This window comes from Siphateles boraxobius, unplaced genomic scaffold (genome assembly GCF_051911475.1).
Source record: "Siphateles boraxobius isolate OS27281-9 unplaced genomic scaffold, OSU_SipBor_1 48, whole genome shotgun sequence".
Taxonomy (NCBI): Eukaryota; Metazoa; Chordata; class Actinopteri; order Cypriniformes; family Leuciscidae; genus Siphateles; species Siphateles boraxobius.
Genome location: NW_027509119.1, coordinates 11441354 through 11464189, shown reverse-complemented (window position 1 = coordinate 11464189; position 22836 = coordinate 11441354). Strand labels below are relative to the sequence as shown.

At 40.4% G+C, this 22836-nt stretch overlaps 1 protein-coding gene and 1 long non-coding RNA gene across 2 annotated transcripts in view; one reads left to right on the top strand and one right to left on the bottom strand.

Annotated features, from left to right (window-relative positions):
• hectd4 (HECT domain E3 ubiquitin protein ligase 4) overlaps window positions 1-22836 on the bottom strand; it is a 105245-nt gene that overhangs the window by 39586 nt on the left and 42823 nt on the right. Inside the window, exons 24-42 of the mRNA XM_077201995.1 lie at window positions 22611-22774; window positions 21798-22043; window positions 20871-21063; window positions 20666-20770; window positions 20314-20402; window positions 19794-19963; window positions 19571-19706; window positions 17950-18094; window positions 17683-17849; window positions 16505-16651; window positions 15440-15624; window positions 15207-15360; window positions 6643-6923; window positions 5150-5339; window positions 4923-5004; window positions 4629-4831; window positions 2281-2416; window positions 1977-2159; window positions 456-620 (exon numbers count right to left, since the gene is read on the bottom strand). Of these exons, the coding sequence (XP_077058110.1) occupies window positions 456-620; window positions 1977-2159; window positions 2281-2416; window positions 4629-4831; window positions 4923-5004; window positions 5150-5339; window positions 6643-6923; window positions 15207-15360; window positions 15440-15624; window positions 16505-16651; window positions 17683-17849; window positions 17950-18094; window positions 19571-19706; window positions 19794-19963; window positions 20314-20402; window positions 20666-20770; window positions 20871-21063; window positions 21798-22043; window positions 22611-22774 (3141 nt within the window). The remainder of the gene's footprint in view (window positions 1-455; window positions 621-1976; window positions 2160-2280; window positions 2417-4628; window positions 4832-4922; window positions 5005-5149; window positions 5340-6642; window positions 6924-15206; window positions 15361-15439; window positions 15625-16504; window positions 16652-17682; window positions 17850-17949; window positions 18095-19570; window positions 19707-19793; window positions 19964-20313; window positions 20403-20665; window positions 20771-20870; window positions 21064-21797; window positions 22044-22610; window positions 22775-22836) is intronic.
• On the top strand, window positions 4492-5460 carry LOC143710805 (uncharacterized). Its single transcript, XR_013194647.1, has 3 exons — window positions 4492-4841; window positions 4973-5011; window positions 5092-5460. It is a non-coding gene; the product is annotated as an uncharacterized LOC143710805 (long non-coding RNA).

Here is a 22836-nt window from a genome sequence, read left to right as displayed (position 1 = left end):
AATACTAAAACAGCACTGGCCTAAACATAATGTTTCTCACAGCAGCAATGTCACTGTGTAAAAAGGTTTAAGTGATCAGAGACAGAAGACAGCCAGTCCCAATTAAGATGACCCACAACATTTACACTTAATTGTAATTAACATGTAATGAAGTGTCGAAAACATTACATTCAGTTCACAATTAAGTATATTATTTCCAAGTATGTTTTTTATGATATTATGAGAAGTAATCATTTTAAAAGTCTGCTAAATTTTTAAAAGGAAATAACAAAGAGTAAAAAAAAAAAGGCCATCTATGTCATACAGCTGAATAGAATGGTAGATAATAATGGGCTGTGAATGATACTGTAAGCTGAAAAAATGTCATTGTTCAATTAAAAAAATGAGAGCATTGCTAACTATATGACATCAAAATTACAATTGTGCAGTTTTACAGTTATTTGAGAGGTGCTTACCTCAGAGCGGGGGGTGCAGAGGCGGGATATGGGTACAGTGAGGATATCAGACGCCTTGCTTGTGCGCCGGTAATCGCAGGAAGGAAACTTGACAGTGGCGATGCCCTCTTGTTCATTAATGGATATAACCACACCAACACTATCCGATACACCTTTACCCACCACCTGACACAGACAACAGACATGGACAGAGGCAAATACTTCAGCTTGCAATGTAAGCCATTGAGATTATTCATCTGCTAAATTGTGCGTGTACCTGCGTGTTACTGTCAGTTTCGTGGTAGCATGACACTTGGCACATTTTTTTTTAAATTCCCCCCCCCCCCCCCCCCCCCCCCCCCCCGTTCACATTTTATTAATTATCATAATTTAGGTATAATTTGAAAGCTTGAAAACACTTAAAATTCATCCTGTGAATTTTTTTTTGAAATTGTACATTGAGCTAGTGGACGGTGTCATGTTTTAAATTTTTCTAAATTGACTGCACTATATTATAATCAAATGTTTAAAACACATGTTGTTGGAAAGATCTGAGACTCAAGGTTCCATAGTTGGCTTCTGTTTTATGATAGAAGTGTCAGAAATGTGTTTAACTTGTGACAGGAGAATGTATCAAAAAATGTCAATCTATTGTTTGGGTGTCACACTGTGCCTGTTTTTGGTAACTCCTAAACAAAATCTCATAGGAACCTCAATTTTTGTGATATCAACTTCAAATTTGGAACACAAATTGACATAAAGCTTTGAATTTCTAGCATATTTAAAATACATACTTGGTATTTGAGGTCGGCCGATTGTGGATTTTACAGATACAATAACTGTAGGTTGGCCCACGCTAACCAATAATCAATTAATTAACCGATAGTTTTAAAAATAGATATTGAATGAAAATAAACATAACACATAAAACAGTGCTGAACTTTTTTACAAATACTGAAAAACAGTACTGAAACATTAATATGTACTGTACTTTTTAAAGAGCCGTTTCAAGCACTATTATGACGGATGGATGGGATTTGATGGACTTCCAAAAAAAATATATCCATTGACTCTCACATTAAAAAATGTGAAGAGCCTCCGATTGTATTCGTCTGAAAGATGAATGTCATATACACCTAGGATGGCTTCAGGGTGAGTAAATCATGGGGTAATTTTCATTAACATACTGCTGTTCTCCACCAATGCAACATCTAGTTAACAAATTAATTTCTTTATAATGATATGAAAACATGTACATTAGTTCCAACAATTGGTTATCGGTGCTGATTAAACAGCAAAACCGATCAATCGGTCAACCTCTACTTGGTATGATATAAAACATGTATAGTTGAGTAAATTTGCTTTATAGTAAACTTAAACTTCTATAACATTTTAACAAAGTGCTTTCACTTCAGCAATAATCTGAAAGCATTCATGAATTACAACTATTTTAGTTCAGATAATGCATTTTCAGGTCTGTGCTCAAAATAGGGGGAGGGGGTGGGGTGACAGTTAACATGTTAGATTCATGTTAGAAGTCACCTGGACTTCAGAACCAATCTTGATGGTCTCCTTGAATCCACCTAGAGCACAGAGAGCCGCCACAGCCTGTCGGCCAATCGCCTGCAGCTTGGCTAACTTCCTGCCACTGCTGGTACCGCTCTCCAGAATACTCTCAGCATATTTGCCTAACTGAGGGATGTACATCAAGGCCCTGGACAACACCTGAGGAGCGGATGGAAGATTTCAACAGTGTTGTGTGTTTCACTGAGCACTGAATCTCAAGTATAATTTCAATAGGCCAGTTGTAGTTGTACCCTTGTTAGAGCAGGTTAGGGAAGCTCACCTTTTCTGCTGTGCTGGTCCATATTTGAGCAGTGTTGGATTCAGGTGCAGTGAGAAGACTGTGGAGCAGAGCGATAACCTCAGCAGCCATGCTGTTAGCCACGTGCCCGCTGATAAAGGGCCGCACTGGATCTGATCTGTGTTTTGGAAAATTCTGATTTTAGAAAAGAACAGTGATGGTCCAAAAAAAAGTTTGGAATAATTCAGATGTTTTATTGTATTTGAAAGAAGTCTCTTCTGCTCACCAAAAGACTCAAAAATAATGCAAAATGATGGTTCCCTATTGTAAAATATTTTAAAATGTAATTTATTTTAATGTGTCCTTGCTGGATAAAAGCAATACTTTATTTATTTAAATCTCACTAACCCCAAAGTTTTGGATGGTAGTGCATCACACAGCAAAATCAACACTGATAATAATGAGACATTTTTCTTGAGTAGCAAATCCGCATATTAGAATGATTTCTGAAGGATCATGTGACACTGAAGACAGGAGTAATTTGCAACACAGGAATTTTAAACTTAAAAAAGAGATTAAAATAGAAAACAGTTCTTTTAAATTGTAATAATATTTCACAATATTACTGTTTTAACTGTATTTTTGAACGAATAAATGCAGCCTTAGGCCGTGTGTCCACCAAAGCGTTTTTTCACGCAGCTGGCGTAAAATTCCAATTGTTTTCAATGGGAGCGCCGCGTTTTTTAAACGGCATGAGCGTAATGAGGCGCTGAGCGTGTATTTAACGCTCAAATGCTGAGCGCCCGGCGTATTTTACCGGTCGCCGAGAGTTGAAAAATTTTCAACTTTGGGTAAAACGCTGAGCTCATCACTGTCACTCTTTCACATATCACACCGACCAACTGTCACAACATTCTTTCTGTACAACGACATCAACATGCAGAGCTAACCGAACAAAATGGATGAAAAATAAATTTGTAGTATGAAACAAATTATCTGCGAAATCAGTTACAATTAAACTGTGCTGCGGATATTCTGTATCATAGCAACAAATCGTCTAAACTGAAAAAACGCAGCGCTGCCAAAACGCTCTCAAGCGCCCACAGCTAGGCGTTTTCAGCAGAGCATCTAGCGTTTTCAGCTGGCTAAAAACGCTTAAGGCGAGAAACTACAGGTGAATAGGGTAATTTTTTTAACTAACAGATATCACCATGAAACTTTGCCAGTTGATTACCTACATTAAGATGAGAAAAAAATGTATTACAAGTTTTCTGTAATTTAATGTTTAAATATGCAAATGAGACATTATCTAATTAAATATGCACTAATTTGCATATAAAAAAAAAAACGAAATCTGAGTATTGGATAAAGCCAGGTTCAAAATAATTTTTTCATTGTGTTCACATATTAGATGGGAAAAAATTAGAGGGATTTATGGACATCTACTTTTGTTATCCTGTAAATCAGAATATACTGCCAATAGCCTTAAAAAAATGATTTTCAACATGTTTTTTGGAATAACATTTTATATAAATCAGGATAGGAATAATATATTTACAAATCCCTCTGTAAATGTCTTCATAATATAACTAGGTACAAGACTGGAAAGTTTGGTGTATATAGATGCTACTGAAGTGGAGATTTCGGACTTGGAGTATAAGAAAAAAGTCATTTTGAGAAAACGGGCTTTAAATATTTAGCATCAGCCAATGAGATTGCGCATTTAGAGTAAAATCCCCCCTTTTACGTTCGCGATTGGTTGCTGATAAAAAGGAAATTAGCATATTTGGATCCGGCAGTATTGTTCAGGAGAGAGAGAGCTTTCTAACGGTGTGTGTGATGACAGGGTAGAGATCGCGATCGCGGAGGAGCGAGATGATTTATAACGACAACTTTTGATGAATTTATGAGAAATCTACAGACGCAAACAGACAATGTGTAGTAAAATAAAGACCTAACTGTGTGATTCGGAACTTTTTCACCACAAGTCTGAAGACAAATGTTATTGAAGACAAATATCCCAAAATCTCAAAATTGACCAGTGAAAAAACCCCCGATGTTTTTGCCTGCCGTGTCTCGCCTTAAGCAGAAGAGATGTTTTTCAAAAGTTTTAAAGAACAACAACATAATATCACACTTTTGAATGGTAGTGTTGTTTAGATAGCAAAGTTCTTTTTAAACAACATCAATGTCTATTGTAATGTTCAGTAAAATGACTGTAAAAACTATTATTTAAAGAAATAAATACAGCGGTTACCCCTGAACACAAAGCAGCTGCACTTATAAACACTACTTTATTGTGCATCCTACGCAGGTAGGATGAATAGAAAATTCCAGACAATCAGTTCCATTTCAGATATTCAAAAGGTAGTGAGGTATATTTTTCTTACCGAGCCAATTCAGCGTTCCTCTCTCGGCAGACAGTAGACTGGGCAGTTTTCTTCTTGTCACCTGTATTGGACACCCCAGAGCTCTCCTGGCCAGTGTTCTCTATTGGTGGCCCCACACTAACAATAAGCCCAGATTGAGCCCACTTATTGGCTTTCCGCAAAGCAGAGGATGCCTCTTCTGTGATCACCTCACAGCAGCCACTCTGCAAAAAGGTGAACAGATTTTACACATTCAGCATGACTGATTTTTGCTCTCTCTCTAAAAGAGTGAACAGTCACTAAACCAGAGCTGACCTTTGTCATATCTCGATCCATCTTTACCACCTTCTCCATGTTCGCTCCAGTGCCGAGACGGAAAGGACGACCCTCTGAGCTGCTGCAAGGTGCAAATACTGATATCAATCATAACTTTTATAAAATGGGTTTAATTAACTTTTTTAAAAGTGAGTTTCTTTTGTTTCAGAATCAAATAATACAATGAGGTTGAAGTGTTTTGTAGTGTGGCCGCCCAGTGTTATTACCTGAGCAATGGCTGAAGCACCTCATGTGATGACTGGTCTTCTCTCTTATGGATGAAAATGGACAGCTTGCCATCCACTGCTTCACCCTCCTCACTAGCGTCTTTATCAGTCTTAGCACTGCTCTTAGGACAGGCCCGTGTCAGACTAGTGTCAGGCTCAGAAGCGCTTGGGGAGAGCAAAGTCTGGCAACCTAAGCGAGGAGATCACATAAAATTAAACTTGCTGATAAAGCAGGAAAGAAAGAAACAGATTTTTAAAAAATTATCATTTTTTAATTACTTATTATATTACAATCAAATCTGAAGGATCATGTGACATAAAAAGACTGTAGTAATGATGCTGAAAATGCAGCTTTGCATCACACTAATAAATTACATTTTAAAATACATTCAAAAAGAAAATATGCATATATATGCTGTCAATTGATTAAAAAAAATAACCAATCACATTTTTTATGTGATTAATCGCAATTAAAACACTTACGTTTTTTTATACATTTTATAATGTAATAATTATACTGTTAATCTCCAAATTAATGTAGAGACAACATAAAGACAGTATATTTTAAATACTTGTTTAATGGCATCTTTTCATGAATGAAAGCCAGTATCACTGATACTTATACAGCTACTGATGTCTCATGAAAATGTCCCCCCACTCCGATTTTAAACATTAACTATAGCCATTCAACATTACAGTGTAATTGAAAGTTATCTTTTTTTTCTTACATAAATTAAAAGTTGTTATTTTTTAAAGACTAATATAAGTAAACTTCAAACAATCCTCACACAAACCCATAATAAATGTTATATTTACCTGTGCCCTTCCTTCCTGTCTAACAGGTAGGACATATACAGAAATTGAATAAAGTTATCAAACAGTCTGCGCTGCATAAATTATAAATTAAATATAGACTAATCCCCATAAAAGCTACAAAAGTTCTTTAGTCAGGAGCAGTGAGTACCTTTCTCTGTTCCCTTTGTTCTTTGATGAACTTTACTGACAGGCAGTTTAAGACCAGCCGCTACTGACAGAGACGCGGATCTCACACGAGCCTCATTCTCTCACAACTCTTCACGTTCATTTAAGACTTTAACTAATTTAAGACTGCTCTTATGAGGATACTCGACAAAACGAACAGTTTGGCATAATTGTGTGTTACTGTTCATTCAAGTGTGAAAGAGACCTAGATTCTGGCACGCTGTCTGTCCGCACGATACTGGCGCGCTTCTTTCTGTGCGCCCTGTGTGTGTGTCTGTGTTAGGACATTCACAGGCAGCGCGTTCTCTTTTGTCTTGTCACGCTTGAATGATTTAAAAGCATTTGCTTGAAGAAGAGCGTGATCATATAATGTAACGCTAGCCAAAGGATGACAGAAAAAAATGGATGCTGCATTAATTGCTTTAAATATTAACATGCGTTAACACATTAACATTGACAGCACTAATATATATATATATTTATAATTTATGCCATATATTATTCTCTCATACCTGGCACCACATAGTCTGCCAGCTTGGCCAACAGCAGTGATGCGATGCGGAAGGCAGGATCATTGGCGTCTTGCTGCTCTGCATCCAGTGCATTTGTTGAGTAGCTCCAGGAAGGAAGTGCTACATTCCCACAGTCCTCCACACTCATAAGTGGAAGCGCAGCACGGCATAACTGCAGGATAATCAGCACCAGTTTGGGTGAGGGCCGCTGGTCCAGGAGCAGTGACAGAAGCTTGGACACACAGGCAGGCTGGCTCAGGATGGTCTTGCCTATGTGGCTCCTTGGAAGAGGAGAAAGGGCCATGCACAGTTGAAATTAGTTAAAATCAACTAAATCCATTTACACTTATCCATAATGTGCAACTAGTTGAAAGTTAGGCACAGTTTAATTGAAGGACTTGAAATTAGGGCTGCAGCTATCGATTATTTTAGTAATCGAGTATTCAATGATTATTCCATCGATTAATCGGATACAAAATTGTGGTAATAAAAATAAATCCAAGTGAACAACAGCCTTTAAAAAGACTTAAAATACAAATGTATAATAACAAGCAATAATAATTGGTTCAAATAAAGTATCAAAGTAAGTAATTATATGGGTTTTATTAAACAACACTGTTAAAGTACACCATGTAAAATATGATATAAACTTATACAAAAATAACTTATGTACAATGCATATTATGACAAATGCTAGCAGATGGCGCCAATAGCCTGGTGTTAGTTGTCGTTACACTGGCCAATATCAAACAAGGTTTTGATTGTGCTGCAAACAACAACATTTAATCTGTATGATAGAAATGCAACAGCCGCTGTAATTCCTTGAACAAGAACATGTGCACATCAAAACATGCAAACTCAGATCGAGGGTTTAAACTTTTATTTTGAAATTGTGATGAACAACAATTTGCATATTTAGAAACATAATAATGTATTCTTGGCGTAGATTTACAAAATGGCGCACACTGAGTGCGTTCCCAGATGAACATTATAAGCAAAAGCAACCCAAACTCACAGCATGCAGAGATGGGAGTTTGAGAAACCCGAGACGCTCCACTCGAGGGTTTAATTTTAAGATCGAGCACTCAACATTAATCAAGGAATTGTGACAGCCCTACTTTTTTTTTTTTTTCATTGGATTCACACAAAATGAAACCTATGAAACCTGTATTGTGTCGTGTATTATGAATCATGAATCAAAAATATTTACAAACTGAATTGACATCTGACTAGTCTAAGCTTTTATTTATGTCACACTCAAACTGAACAGATAACAGTTACCATGTTCATGTGTACTTAACCCTCTATGAACCACACTAAAACAGCAATTGTCATATTAAAGCGCACGTACTATAATTTTAACTGTAGTGTTTTATGCGATATTACATTTAAAGGTATTAGGGCTCGACATTAAGCCTTTTCATGTGCTTGTCCTTCGGACAAGTAAATTTGTCATTCACTTGTCCGAGTAAAAAGTAGCTTGTCCGGATTTTTTTTTTTCTTCGTGTATTAATTTATTCTGAAGCAATATTCTCATCAGTGTTCAATCAGCTTTGATATTTAAATCGGCATATTGTAATATCTGCACCTTGAAAGGGCATCTCCTCCCCCAATCTTATTAAATGTATGCTTCATCTTTCATTTTAAATTCCAAAATTTGATCAATAAATTCAATTATTTAGAATAATAAGACACTATAGCGCTGTTACCCTAGGTAGGGCTCATCAAATTAAACCATTTACACTGAAAAATTACAATTGCATAAAATAATGTTATGAAATTGATTTAAATATACAAATACATAACACTAAACCGCCAGTAGGTGGTGGCAGGCGACCGTCTTAATGAGTGAGTCATTGATTCATTCAATCAAACGATTCGTTCAAACGGCTGATTCATTCAAGTATGAGACAGATGTTTATGAATGGGTCATTGAATCTTTGACTCAACCGATTCGTTCAAAATGCTGAATCATTCAGTGATGAAAACAGGTTAAGTGTTCCTGTGAGATGTGCCGTGGTTCTGCTGTGATTTTTGTTTGGAACTATTTTCGCTGCTGAAACAGAACAAAAATAGGCAATATTGCATCTACAATGTAAGTGACTTAATTTTAACTGTTTATTGAACTGTTGTAGGAAATTAATGTCACATTTTCAGTCATGATGGTATTCAGGAAAAATAATTGAGGTTCTTTTTCTAACTTCGCTCGGTGTTTCACTATGGTAATCGCTTTGGGCGTGACCAACTACGGACAGACAGGTCAACCTGAGTAATATAGGTGGGGGCGGAGCCTGATTTCAGGTCGACCTCTCTGTCCGTAGTTGGTCACGCCCAAAGCGATTCCCATAGTGAAACACCGAGCGAAGTTAGAAAAAGAACCTCAATTATTTTTCCTGAATACCATCACGACTGAAAATGTGACATTAATTTCCTACAACAGTTCAATAAACAGTTAAAATTAAGTTTTTAACAAAAGACAAAAGGGCAAAAGACCCCTACGAGGTCATTCTCGCTTTCTTCCCGTGAGGGACTACAACAAGCTCTCTCAGCACGTCCGACCCTGTCGCTGATTTCGCTTAACTGTTCAACAGGCGGGCCGTCATTGGATTACGCTACCGAACGCGACATCGGTGGATTGGATTGGGACTGTGTTGAGTGTCACACCGAATAGTGTCCGCGTCAAGGCGAGCTTTTCGGTTAGGAATACCGCGTGTTAGCACGACAGTAGAATTACAGTGGTGTCAAGCCACCGTAGGCTTTACGCGTCAGGCGAGCCGCGAAAAGGGCTAACTACCCTGTGATTCATCGATCGGACTAACGTGTTGTGACGAGTCTTTGAATCACTCCTTCTCTCTCCAGCCGTTATGTCGACAATCATTACCCCCGCCAAAGGGAATGAGCCGAAAAGCAGGGAACCTGCACCCCGCCCGTGTCCATCGTCATGTGGAGCAACCGTCTCGGGCAGGGACCCCCATCCCATGTGCATCGTGTGCATGGGCGCTAAGCACGTTCAAACGTCGCTTGCAGACCCACAAACCTGCGTTCACTGTGCGTCATTGCCGGTAAAAATTTTGGAGAGAAGGCTGAGAGTGGCGGTGGCTAGCCAGCAGGACCCATGTCTGGCCGGAGCCATCGCAAAACCTAAGGCTAACGATCATCAGCGAGCTACCACGACGAGCTGGGCTGATATGATGGAAGCCGAATCCCCTGATATGCCTCCTCTGTTCGATGGCCGTCTCGCACACGAGGAGGGGGAGCCGGGGGACGAGGATGCGGAGGGCGATGCTAACTCTGACCTCCTCGACTTGGACATGGACGACGAGGAGGAGGAAGACAACTCTCTCTTCCCTGTCCAGCAGTCTAGACCCCCTAGCGCGACTGACACTGGCTCTCAGGCAGACGGTAACCTGCACGAGGTGTGCAAGCGAGCCGCGGCAAAACTGGGCCTAGCGTGGCCTGCGGCCCAGGATTCAGAAGGAGCAGAGAGGGACCTTTATGACGGGAAAAGGCTACCGCCTGCTCAAACCACAACGAGACAACTCCTACCCGCCGTGCCGGCGTGCATGAAGGAGATGTCCCGCCATTGGGGTAGCCCCTTTAAGAGCAAGCTCCCGACCAAGGGATGTTCTAAGCTTGAGATCCAAGGAATGGGAGAGCTGGGGCTGGCCGGACCCCCAGCGATAGAGTCTTCAGTGGCCTATCACCTCCATCCGATTCGCCGATCTATTTCTGCCTCATCCCAAATTTCGCTGCCGAACAAGATGGAGCGTCTGACCGCGTCCGTCTATCAGAGGATGTACAAGTATGCGGCGCAGTCAGTGTGCTCGCTGAACGCGGTGACTTTACTGTCAGCGTACCAGGCAGAGATTTTGGAGGAGATGGGCCGACAACTAGATACGGGAGTGCCGAACCCAGCACTCTGGGACGAGATATGTGTGGTAAACGACCTAATTCTCCGCTCTTCTCGTGGCGCGGTTCAGGGTTATGGGCCGTGTTATGGGCTTGGCCGTTTCAGGTGAGAGAGCGTTATGGCTGAACCTATCTGGATTAAGCGACGCTCAAAAAGCAGAGGTGATGGACGCTGCGTTCGACCCAACTAAGGGCCTTTTCGGACCAGCTCTCGAGAAAATGAGAGAAACCAGCACCCTCAGGAAACAGGAGGATGAGGCTTTTAACCTCTGTTTACCACGCAAGCAAACACCGCGACCACCCTCTCAACCAGCACGGCAGGGTTTTGCAGCAGATGCTGCGGCGAGAGGGAGACAGACGGGGGCTAGGAGTGTGAGACCGGCTCCCAGCGGACAGCAATCTGGCCATCGTCCGAGACCTGATGGCTCCGGACCCTGGGGGAAACATTCGTTTGCGGCCGCGGCGGCGAGAAACCGCCCACCCCACCCCGAGGATCGGAAGAAAAAGCGTGCGACCTGACACGCGAATGTTCCCCGGCACTTCTCTCTCCGCCCGCAAAGAGAAGGAGGGGGTCCAGCCCTGTTGTTCTCAGTTCAGTAAGGGCTCCAGCTATAAGCTATCAAGTTCAAAATGTTCTCCAGTGTCACCAAGCACTCACACGGGGTTTTCAAACGCCCATCAGTTCAGGGGAATGTTTAATAAAGAATGCATTATCGCATCCAGGCCACAGGCTAAGGGCGATATGCTCCCCGAATTCAATAAACTCAATAAATGTTTCACTATCGCAGCCAGGCAGACAGCCGAGGGCGATAGATTGCAAAAAAATCCAAACATTAAAATGTGTATCCCTAGCCTCTCCGCCGGAGGGAGCGCGCGCGCCTTCAGAAGGGGTCAGCGCAGAGACGGTAATGACGTCATCAAAGCGCCTGCGTTGGGGAAGTATACAAGGGACCTCTCTCGGCTCGCATACTCAGTTGGCGCGCATGCGCAGCTCATCCGTGGGTTGTAAACACGATTTCACGGGGATACAGACTTCAATTTGCCATGAAACCACCCAGATTCAATGGTATGATAGTCTCAGTGGCCGAGGGAGAATCAGCTCGCGTCCTGACGGCCGAGATAGACACTCTTTTAGACAAACGAGCCATCAGAGTGGTGCCAAAGGAGGTGAGCTGTCAGGGTTTTTATTCCCGTTATTTTGTGATCCCAAAGAAGGGGAGCATATCTCTGCGTCCAATTCTAGATCTCCGTGTGTTAAACAAGCACCTACGGAAATATTCATTCAAAATGTTGACACACAAAACACTTTGTCGATCCATCCGCCAGAACGACTGGTTTGTGACGATCGATCTGTCAGACGCGTATTTTCACATAGATGTGTACCCGTCTCACAGGAAGTATCTCAGGTTTGCATTTTGAGGCAGTGCTTACGAATTTCAGACAATGCCCTTTGGCCTGTCTTTAGCACCGAGAGTATTCAGCAAATGTGTGGAAGCAGTACTTTTTCCGTTGAGAAACAAGGGGATAAGAATACTGTCGTACATAGATGATTTATCTGATATGCGCCTCGTCGAAAGAGCAAGCAATCAAAGACGCAGACATGGTGTTATTGCATCTCGACAGCTTGGGATTCAGAATAAACATGGAAAAGAGCAGCTTAGAGCCAGCTCAGCACACAGAATATCTAGGACTCAGTATAAACTCCCTCTCTTATCGAGTCACTCTGACAGAGAGGAGGATCACGTCCTTCACTCAATGTCTGTCCCGCTTTCAGACGGGGAAAATTGTCCCGTTCAGACTGTGTCTACGAATGCTGGGTTTAATGGCTTCAGCGATATCTGTAGTACGGCTGGGACTACTTATAATGAGAGACTTTCAGCGCTGGGTTGCGCATCTGCGTCTGTGTTCTCGGCGTCATCTCAACCGACCGGTGAGAGTGACTTATGCGTGCGTCAGAGCGCTCAGACACTGGAAAAGCCCCGCGACCCTCAGATCGGGGATTCCCTTGGGGACAGTGTCGTCGAGAGTCACTATGAAGACGGACGCGTCATTAAAGGGCTGGGGAGCGACTCTGATGGGCAGAGCTGTGAACGGTGTGTGGCCTCCACAGCTGATTCACAAGCACATAAATTACTTGGAATTGTTGGCGGTGTTTCTAGCGCTGAAACAGCTTCATCAGGGGCCAGCATGTTTTAGTGAAAACAGACAATTCCACAGTGGTTGCTTATATCAACCGACAGGGAGGCACACGCTCTCTTCAACTGCACCAGCTGGCAAAAGAACTGATTGTGTGGTGCGACATAAGGCTTTTATCCATCAGGGCAACCCATATTCCAGGGATATTGAACAGGGGAGCAGATTTGTTGTCCAGAGGAAATCCCCTGTATTGGGAGTGGAAGCTTCATCCCGAGGTGGTGAAGCAGATATGGCAGAAATACGGCCAGGCGGTCGTAGATCTCTTCGCCTCACAGGAAAACGCTCAATGTCCTCTTTATTTCTCTCTGGCGGACAGAAATGCACCATTGGGTGTGGATGCTTTAGCCCACCCCTGGCCAAATGTCCTGCTGTATGCATTTCCCCCTCTGAGTCTGATTTCAACCACTCTGGCCAGGGTGAGGGAAATGGGATTGTCACTGATACTGATAGCTCCACGGTGGCCATCCAGACATTGGGTGGCCGAGATAGTTCAACTACTGTCGGGTCAGCCATGGCCCCTCCCTCCCCGGAGGGACCTCCTGTCACAAGCGGGGGGGGAAATCTACCATCCTCACCCAGACAGGATAGCTCTCTGGGCCTGGCCCGTGAGAGGTGGAATTTAAGTGCAGCAGGTCTGCCCCCATCAGTCGTACACACTATACAAAGTGCAAGAGCCTCTTCCACTCGCTCATTGTATAGTAATAAATGGCGAGTCTTTGAAGGATGGTGTGGACGGAGTCATATCGTCCCTTTTCAATGTTCAGTGAGGGATATATTATGTTTCCTCCAGGATCTGTTAGAAAAAGGGAAAGCTTTTTCTACGATAAAGGTGTACTTAGCGGCTATATCTGCTTGTCATGTAGGTTTTGATGACAAGACAGCAGGTCAGCACCCTTTAATAAGTCGCTTTATGAAGGGGGCACGACATAAGAGGCCGGTGGCCAGGCGGATGGTCCCATTGTGGGATTTGTCTACGGTTTTAGAGGCCCTTTTTCAACACCCTTTTGAGCCGTTGGAAGCTATAGGGTTTAAGTTTCTCTCTCTTAAGACAGCACTATTGTTAGCGCTGGTCTCAGCTAAGAGGGTGAGTGACTTACAGGCTCTGTCGGTCAGCCCGTCTTGTCTGCAGTTTTCTCCAGGGTTTACAAGGGTTTCCTTTCGCCCTAACCCTGCATTCGTACCTAAAGTAGTGGATTCGTCGTATAGATGTCAAACTACAGATCTTGCAGCTTTTCACCCTCCTCCGTTCTCTTCTCCGGAGGATAGGAGGTTGAATGCCTTGTGTCCTGTACGGGCGCTTCGTGTGTACGTAGAAAGGACAGCAGGTTTCAGGAAAAATGACCAGCTGTTTGTGTCATGGGCTACTCCTCACAAAGGGAAGCCATTGTCACGTCAGCGACTGTCCCATTGGATTATAGAAGCTATTTCTTTAGCATATGAATGTAGAGGTTCCCAACCTCCCGAGGGCTTAAGGGCCCACTCCACTAGGGGCATGGCTACATCATGGGCCTTACTTAGGGGCGTTTCGGTCCAGGAGATCTGTGCTGCAGCAAGCTGGGCCACGCCGCACACTTTTGTGCAATTTTATAGACTGAATGTGTCTGAGCCATCCTTAGCTAATGCAGTGTTAGGAGCCAGCACGTCAGGTCCCATATGATGACGTATAGCGTACGTTGCAATCCGGGAGTGGTCTATATCTCCCATAGTGAAATACCGAGCGAAGTTAGAAAAAGAACGATGGGTTACTTAACGTAATCCCGGGTTCTTTGATAACAGAGTGAGGTGTTTCACCAACACTTCCCTCCTTGCACAGGAACGGGAAGAAATCTCTCTATAATGACCTCGTAGGGGTCGACCTGAGTAATATAGGTGGGGGCGGAGCCTGATTTCAGGTCGACCTGTCTGTCAGAGACAGACGTGGTGGCATAGGAGCTTCCGTAGTTGGTCACGCCCAAAGCGATTCCCATAGTGAAACACCTCACTCTGTTATCAAAGAACCCGGGATTACTTTAAGTAACCCATCGTTGCTTAACATATGTTAAAAATATAAAAACTCCACATTTAGATTTTTTATAGGCAGTATGTTGTTAACTGAGTGTGTGTGTGTCCTACGCTCATTTGCTGTGTGTGCTGTGTGTGTGCTACGCAGATGTCTCCTCGAGAGGCTGCGCGAGCGTCAACGCAACCTTACCGCCAGTAATAGCCTACATTATCCACAATCGATCACAACTTACAATAAATGTAATAAAATCAGAATCATTCTCTCGGTTTAGTGATGCCCTAGTTATTTGTTTGTTTTTGTTATTGATGTTCTATTCAGGCTACTTGTCCGGTCGGGCAAGTAAAATTCTCTTTTACTTGTCCCTTCAAAAAATACACTTGTCCCGGACAAGCGTTAATGTCGAGCCCTGGGTAACATATAAATAAGTGAAGTTAAATGAGAGAAAACCGGGAATTACCTGGACAAATCATTGAGCAAACTGAGCACATCCTGCAGAGCATCATTCCCCGCCGCTTGGTTACCGCAGCAGTCTGTCGCCCGAGCCAGGTGATTGGTTAATAAGCTAGACACCTGTCGTGCCAGTCCAGAATGCACTGCGTCTGTGGAGCCTCCTATTAGACAACAGTGTTAGCGTCTGTTATAATTAAAAAGGTTTTTAGTGGTACTTTTTGAACGGTAAACTTTCCTCACCTTCTACTTTTTCCCACTCAATGCAGCGGTTGGCCAGCACCTGAAAAGCAGCCCAGGCCATGGTGGCTACTTTCTGTTTTTTGGTTTGTTTCTCATTCGAGCTGCAGTCTCTCTGACTGCTCAGACTACACAGCCTGTCCATAAGCTGAACCAAACCACTGCGAACGAGACACTGCTCCTCACTCCTGTGGACACCATCAGATGGCACTTTAGATGAAGGTTTCTTATTTTAGATCGACTTCAGATGTAACTTCAAGTCATCTGTCATTATTATGTTTCTAGCATGTTATATGTTTGGGAACAGTTCTTTTAACCCTAATTGATGGAGTGTGTAGCTTTTCATTTCTTAAACAACCATGTAGGAAGACACATCACGGTCATATTCCAGGATGACAATGTCAAGATTCATCACGCTCGAATTGTGAAAGAAATGAGTTTCGGCGGAATTACTAAAATGATTAAAACAAAAACTGAAATAAATAAATAATAAAATAAAAATAAATAAATTAGCTAGATAGAAATACTGGAAAGAAAAACTAATAAAAATGACAAAAGGACATAAAATGACTAAAACTGAAATGAAAATGAAAACTGAAAATATAAAAATAAAAGTTAATTCAAAATATAAATATTGTAATACTATATAAATAATACTAAAATAACACTGCTACTGTAACGGTATCTTTTTAGGATTTTGAATTTAACAAATCAAAATTGGCACCATTTACTTTTTTAAAACACTTTCTTACCATTGGTGCTCTTAATTTTTTTAAAGGTGATGTAATTTACTGTTGTTTGGTATGCAGTTAATTTATTAGGAAATTGTACTTCTGGGAGTTTAGCGTGAGGGCAAAAGATTTCCACACGCAGATTTTGTATCAGGTTCAAGCTAGTCAAACCACCACACTACTGACAATAGACCTTTTTTACCCTAAATATTTTACTACAGTGACTTAAGAAAAAAATATTCCTCTGAAACAACCTTTCCCTCGCGGTCCCCTAGCTGAAATTACATAGTCTGCAACCACAAAAAACATTTGATGTCATGAGGCTGAGGATGCTTGCCTGGTGTAAGGGATGGTGCACAGCAAACCGATGCTGTTGGCACAGGCTATGGGGTAACGGGCACAGAGAGACACCACTGATGTCATGGTCTCTCCAAAGGCCTCCTGGACCTGCTCCATCATGCCTCCACAGGTCAGTTCCTCGACTCTACACACACGCACAATCATATGGACAACTTAAGCTTCATGGTAGAGATGCAATCCATCTAGCAATATTAAAGTAAAGCCTGCATTTATTTAATCATGAATACAGTAAAACAGTAATGCTGAGTTACTCCAGTTTTCAGTGTCACATGATCCTTCAGAAACCATTCTAACATGCTGATTTGCTGCTCAGTTGCAATCAATTTTTACTGTGCTCAATTATTAATAATGGTTCTTCTTATCATCAATGATAGAAACCATTTTTGTTGCTTAAAGTAGAACACTCGATTATCATGAAAACAAATCCCAGAGAACAGTCAACTCGGTACCAATGTGTTATTACACCCCAGGTTCATTTTGCACCGGAGTTCTCCTTTAATATATCTGTGGTAAAAAAAATTCAGGATAAAAAGTTCAAAAGAACATATTTTTTAAAAACTGAAGAATATAAATGTCTTTACTGTTAGTCGTGATTCATTTTAAAGCTTCACTGCTAAATAAAAGCATTAATTTCTAAACATTCTTGCCCAATTTTTTTAATGGCAGTGTATCACAGTTTCCACAAAAATATGAAGCAACACAACTGTTTTCAACATCGACAATAGTAAGAAACGATTCTTGAGCAGCAAATCAGCATATTAGAATGATTTCTGAAGGATCATGTGACACTGAAGACTGGAGTAATGATGCTAAAAATGCAGCTTTGCATCACAGGAATAAATTACATTTTAACATATATATCACAATAGAAAATGTTCTTTTAAAATGTTGTTTTTTCCCCACACAATTATTATATTTTTTTGCATATTTTTATGGAAACTGTGATGCAATTATTTGAGGATATTTTTTTTTTTGGATGTTCAAAAGAACAGCTTTTATTTAACTAAAAATCTTTTATAAAAGTATTTACAATTTAATGCATCAATTGCTCCAATTGCTGAATTAAAGTACTCCTTTCTTAGAAAATTCTTACTGAGCCCAAAGTCTGAACAGTAGTTTGGCAGCAACCTGAGGTTAATCCAGTTTAAAATGTACCTTGGTCCACCCTGCAGCACCATGGTAACTGGGCCGACCAGATGTGTGACCCCTCCCACCCGAACAGCAGCAGTGAGCAGTTCTCTCATGTGAACCAGAGCCTGCTTCCTCGTGCGGCCTCTCCTCCAGCGGGTCTGAGCTGCTGACAGGAAGCTGGTGCTGGACACCTGCAGGCATACGACTCCATTTAGAAACATTGCAAGTGAGAGTACTGAATGGCTACAGTTGATGTTTGACAAGTGTACAGCTGCATGTGCCTGATCTTACAGTTTGATCAGGTGTTGTTCCTATGAAGGCAAACAGCTGTCCCAGGAGCACGCTGTACGTGGGCTTGTCCTTGCTGTCTTCAATGACCAATGACTGTAGTAGAGTAAAAGAGCTGCTCCGGTGACTGGATGGATTGATGCGCCTCCTAGACAGACAATTAGTTAATACAATTTGTAAAACTTTTATCATAATATAAACTTTAACCATATATATATATATATATATATATATATATATATATATATATATATATATATATATATATACTAACACACACACAATCATATATTAGGGGTGTAGCGGTTCTCTGTAAAAAAAGAGTCGAATCGAACTGTTCTCCACCCACGGTTCGGCACGCACTTGCTCCAAGGTTCATCTCAAATTTGATGAACAAAACGTGAACAAAACGCTCACTCTTTGTAAACTTTTTATTCAATTCAGGTGTTGATAGCTCACAAGCGCTAGACCTGAACAGCACATGTTGCTATCTATGTTTAAACAACTCATTTAAGCCTTGCCAATTTAAACATTAAACAAATACAAAAGTGAACTCGCACATGCTGTGAGAAGATTTGTGTGTGTGCACTCATCCAAAGCGTGCACACGTCTCAGACAGCGCACAAATATTGAGTCGTCTTTCAAGTCTAGTGCTTCAATGGAGAAATTCACACAAAAATTGTCAACATGCCCGTCTTAATGAGTATCCTAGCAGACATAGTCTGTCACAGTCGTGAATGATACAAACCGTATCAGGATCTGTGCATTATGTCTTAAAGTGACAGCAGCCTCATATTCCTGCTGCTGTCTGTGTTTTTAATGTTAATCAAACGAATCATGGAAATCACTCACTGTTCTTGATTGAATAGCTTTTGTAACTTTAAAAAGGATTAACCTTTAACTTAAGTCAAATATGCAATGTTATTTTACAATTTATTACTTAATTCAATTTCTGTACCTGAAAACTCATGTTAGACCAACTTGAAAAACCAGAAAAGCACATATTTTATTTGTATCTTTGCTCTCTTGTATTTATTTGTGCGGTTGCTGGTAGTTAGATAATTTGTTACTTTTTTCTTTATTTTTATTTGACAGTGGTCCTTTTTTAACTGAACATAGCACATACCGAACCGTAACAAAACCGTGAACCTAAAACCGTGATACAAACCGAGCACATATATATTAAAAAAAAAATCTGACCAAGGAAATGTCACCCAATTATTGATTTGCTGAACACACTATTTTGAATGACTTTTAAAGGACAAATAAGGCTGGCATAGGAGAAAGTATTTTAACATAAATAATGAATGCATAAATAAATATTTGGAGATAAATGAATAAATAAATGTATAAATAAATAAATGCATGCAGATAAAAATAAATAAATGCATTAATAAATAAATTATTTCCACTTTAATAATAAACAACTGTAATGTAGTTTATTATTCTGAATGTAGGGTGTATGTGGTTGCCAAATATTCAAACATTTATATAAAAATTCAACTAATATGTTCAACTAATATCAACTTACAGGTGTGCACATATTGGCAATTTTACAAATCAGAGAGTTGAACCTATTCGTTTTTTTAACTGTTATTCGATGCTTCTGCTGTTACAGAGGTACCTTTGTGCTCCATGTGTAAACTCCACATCACTGTTGGCAATCATTTCCAAATCTGAGGGAGCGGACATGCTGCGCAGGAACACAGGCTGCTTCACTATAGGAACCATCGATTTAGCGTCCGATACCGACTTACAGGCTGTAAGAACAACAAGTTAAAAGGGCTGTCAAGCGCATTTGTAAGCTTATGCAAGTGTGTGCATGTGTAAATGCGTGCACAAATAACCTGGTGTGCATGTTGGTGTGGTAGACAGACTCTTGCATTGTGGTGCTATTGTAACATGTAGCAGCAGTTCAGAGCGGTTTATCAAGCTCTTCACAAGCGCTTTGGTTTTAGCCAGTGGAACGGAGCTTCTTTGCTGCTGCACGGCATTAACCTCATGGAAAAACTTCTCTCTGTCCAAAGCAAAACACAGGCAATAGTTTCATAAGTACACTATTGTTCAAAAGTTTGGGGTTGGCAAGTTGGTTTAATTTGTTGTTTACAAATACATTTTTCTATTTTAAAATGTAATTTTATCCTGTGATTTTCACCATCGTTACTCTAGTCTTTAGTGTCACATGATCCTTCAGAAATCACTCTAATTTGCTGCTCAAGAAACATTTTTTATTATTATCAATGTTGAAAACAGTTGTGCTGCTTCATATTATTGTGGGAACAGGACTCTATGATGAATGGGTGTAACTGACAGCTTTGAGAACAATTTAGATTCACAACAGGGAGTCAAATTAGTTTCAAGTCATACCTCAAAGCCATCACTGCATTTTCTGGATCTGTGCAGTCCAAAGGAACCTCCTTGAGTGAACACAGAAGTTCCAGCTCCTTCATTTTGTTCTGTGAGCCACAAGACACAACAAATTAATCAATTTTATACTTAATCCTGGCTACAATATAAGCGGAAACAAACCACTGCATACAGTTTGTCAATGCCTACACTTCCTGCAGCTGTTCCAGTACAAATGATTGCATTATTCTTTAAATAAACTTGCGATTCTGGAAGATTACACTTAATAATCACTATAAAAAAATGCAATTTAATTGCAATTAAGTGTCTGAAAACATTACATTTATTTCACACTACATCTCACATTATATACCTCAAAGAAGTGATAGTCGTGGAAGAAGGGCGAGTTGTTCTCAAGTTTGCCCTGTTGAGCTTCGTCTACTTCACTCTGCCACTTCTGCTCCAATTCAGCTACACTCTGAAACAAACACAGACACAGAATATAGTGTTACCCTTCAACAGCAGCACACAATATGTTTATGAAAAGCCCTACATCTGTGGCTACTTGTCATACATACCTGTAACTGTCTTTCCATTGCATTGATCTTCTTGAATGTCTCGGCCATGATTTTGCAGAGCAGATTGTGTTCCTCTCTGTGCACTTCTCTGTACTGGAAGTTCACCAGTGACTGCAGCGCATCTACCAGACCCAAGTGCTTTATTACACACGACACGATCACTTCCTCCATCACATCAGGACGGATCACCTCTCTGAGAACAGAATAAACATAAGATTAATTAAGTATTATTCTACTTTTCTGTTGCAAGAAGTCACAATGTTGTGGTTTGCTGCCAAAAAGGTGAAACCTTTATGGGAGTGTGAAAAAAAAAAATATCATAAAATAAAATACTACTTATTTGAAACCAAAAATGCAAATTGACACGAAAAGACTTTATAAAAGGTTCGATTTGTTAACTTTATCTAACTATATAAATTAACGTAAACTAATATAGAAAAAAAAAGAAGAATAATTGTACCGCACTTCTTAATTTTAAGTAATGTTAATTTCAACACTTACTAATACATTTTTTTTATTAAAAGTTACATCTCATAACATTAGTGAAACACTGAATTAACATACACAGACAATGAACAATTGTATTTTTTACCTAACATTAATCAATACTGTAAAAAAATATATTGGTCACTGTTAGATCATTTTAGCTTAAAGCATTAACTAATCTTAGCAAATGGAACAAATGTAGCAACGCATTTAAAATTATTGAATTCATAGATGTATATATATATATATACACATAGACTTTGTAGTTGATCACATGGAAGCAACAAATAAAGTATATATTTTTTAATTATATAAGTACATTTTTAAACAAAGTAAATTGAACCTTTAAATATGTCCATGTATTAGTCAATTTTTATGCATTTATGATTAAGGTTAAATGTTCTTCTAACGTAATTGGTAGACTCCCTATCATGTGCTTACTTGATGCTGGGGCGAAACTGAGGCCGGGCTCTTCCGGACAGCTCCCTCAGGCGGCCCATAATGCCCGGAGGTAAGTGTATGCGGGGCAGCTCACAGCAAGCCCCAGGCATTGGGCCTGGAGGTGGAGCAAGGATGTCTGAAGGATACGTGAACTCTCTCTCCTCATCAATGGTTAAAGGCAGGGGAGACGGAGACGGCGTGAGAGCAGGAGATATCGCACCATTAGCCTCCACCTGCCACTGACACCTTACAGAGAACAGGAACAAGCAGCAAAAAAGATAAGAACCAAATACACTATTATCAATAAGTTATGACAACATGTTTTACATTGCTTTAACTCATCAAAATAAGTTAAGCAATATTCAACTTTTTTATACAAGTTATACAAGATTCTACTTTTTAAAAAAATCAATTGAATGTAATTTAAGTTGAAATGACTTAAACATCCAAGTTGGTTGTACTTAAGGCAGCAACGTTTTTTGTGTATAAGAAGGCCTTTCAAAAACAAATTAATACTTTTATTCAGCAATGGTACATTCATTTGATCAAAAGTGACAGTAGAGACATTAATAATTTATGTTTACAGGAGATTTGTATTTAAAATAAATGCTGTTCTTTTGAACTTTATATTCATCAAAGAAGCCTGAATATTTTTCTCTTTTTTATACATTTTTTTAAATGCATTCAAATAGGAAAATTAGTTATTTTACACTGTGCTTTTTGTTTTATTCTCTATGTAAATAAAGATTGCTGAAGTGTATCTCTGAGTTTGGGTCCTCACTTCCTGCACCAAACCTGACATAATCAGCACACCTCTGCAGTAGTTTGGAGCAGAGAAGGTCATGGCAGGCCTCCTCCTCTCGTGTGATATCCGGGCCATTATAGAGGATGCGTAGCATAGCGCAGGCCAGCACTGATAAACCCAGAGCTAGATCCGCCAGGAAGGGCAGCCCGCCGGACACATCCTCGGATGACTCCTGAAATGAACGTAATTAGAAGTACAGCCAAGAAAGGTAATTAAAGTTTTGCCATTTCGATG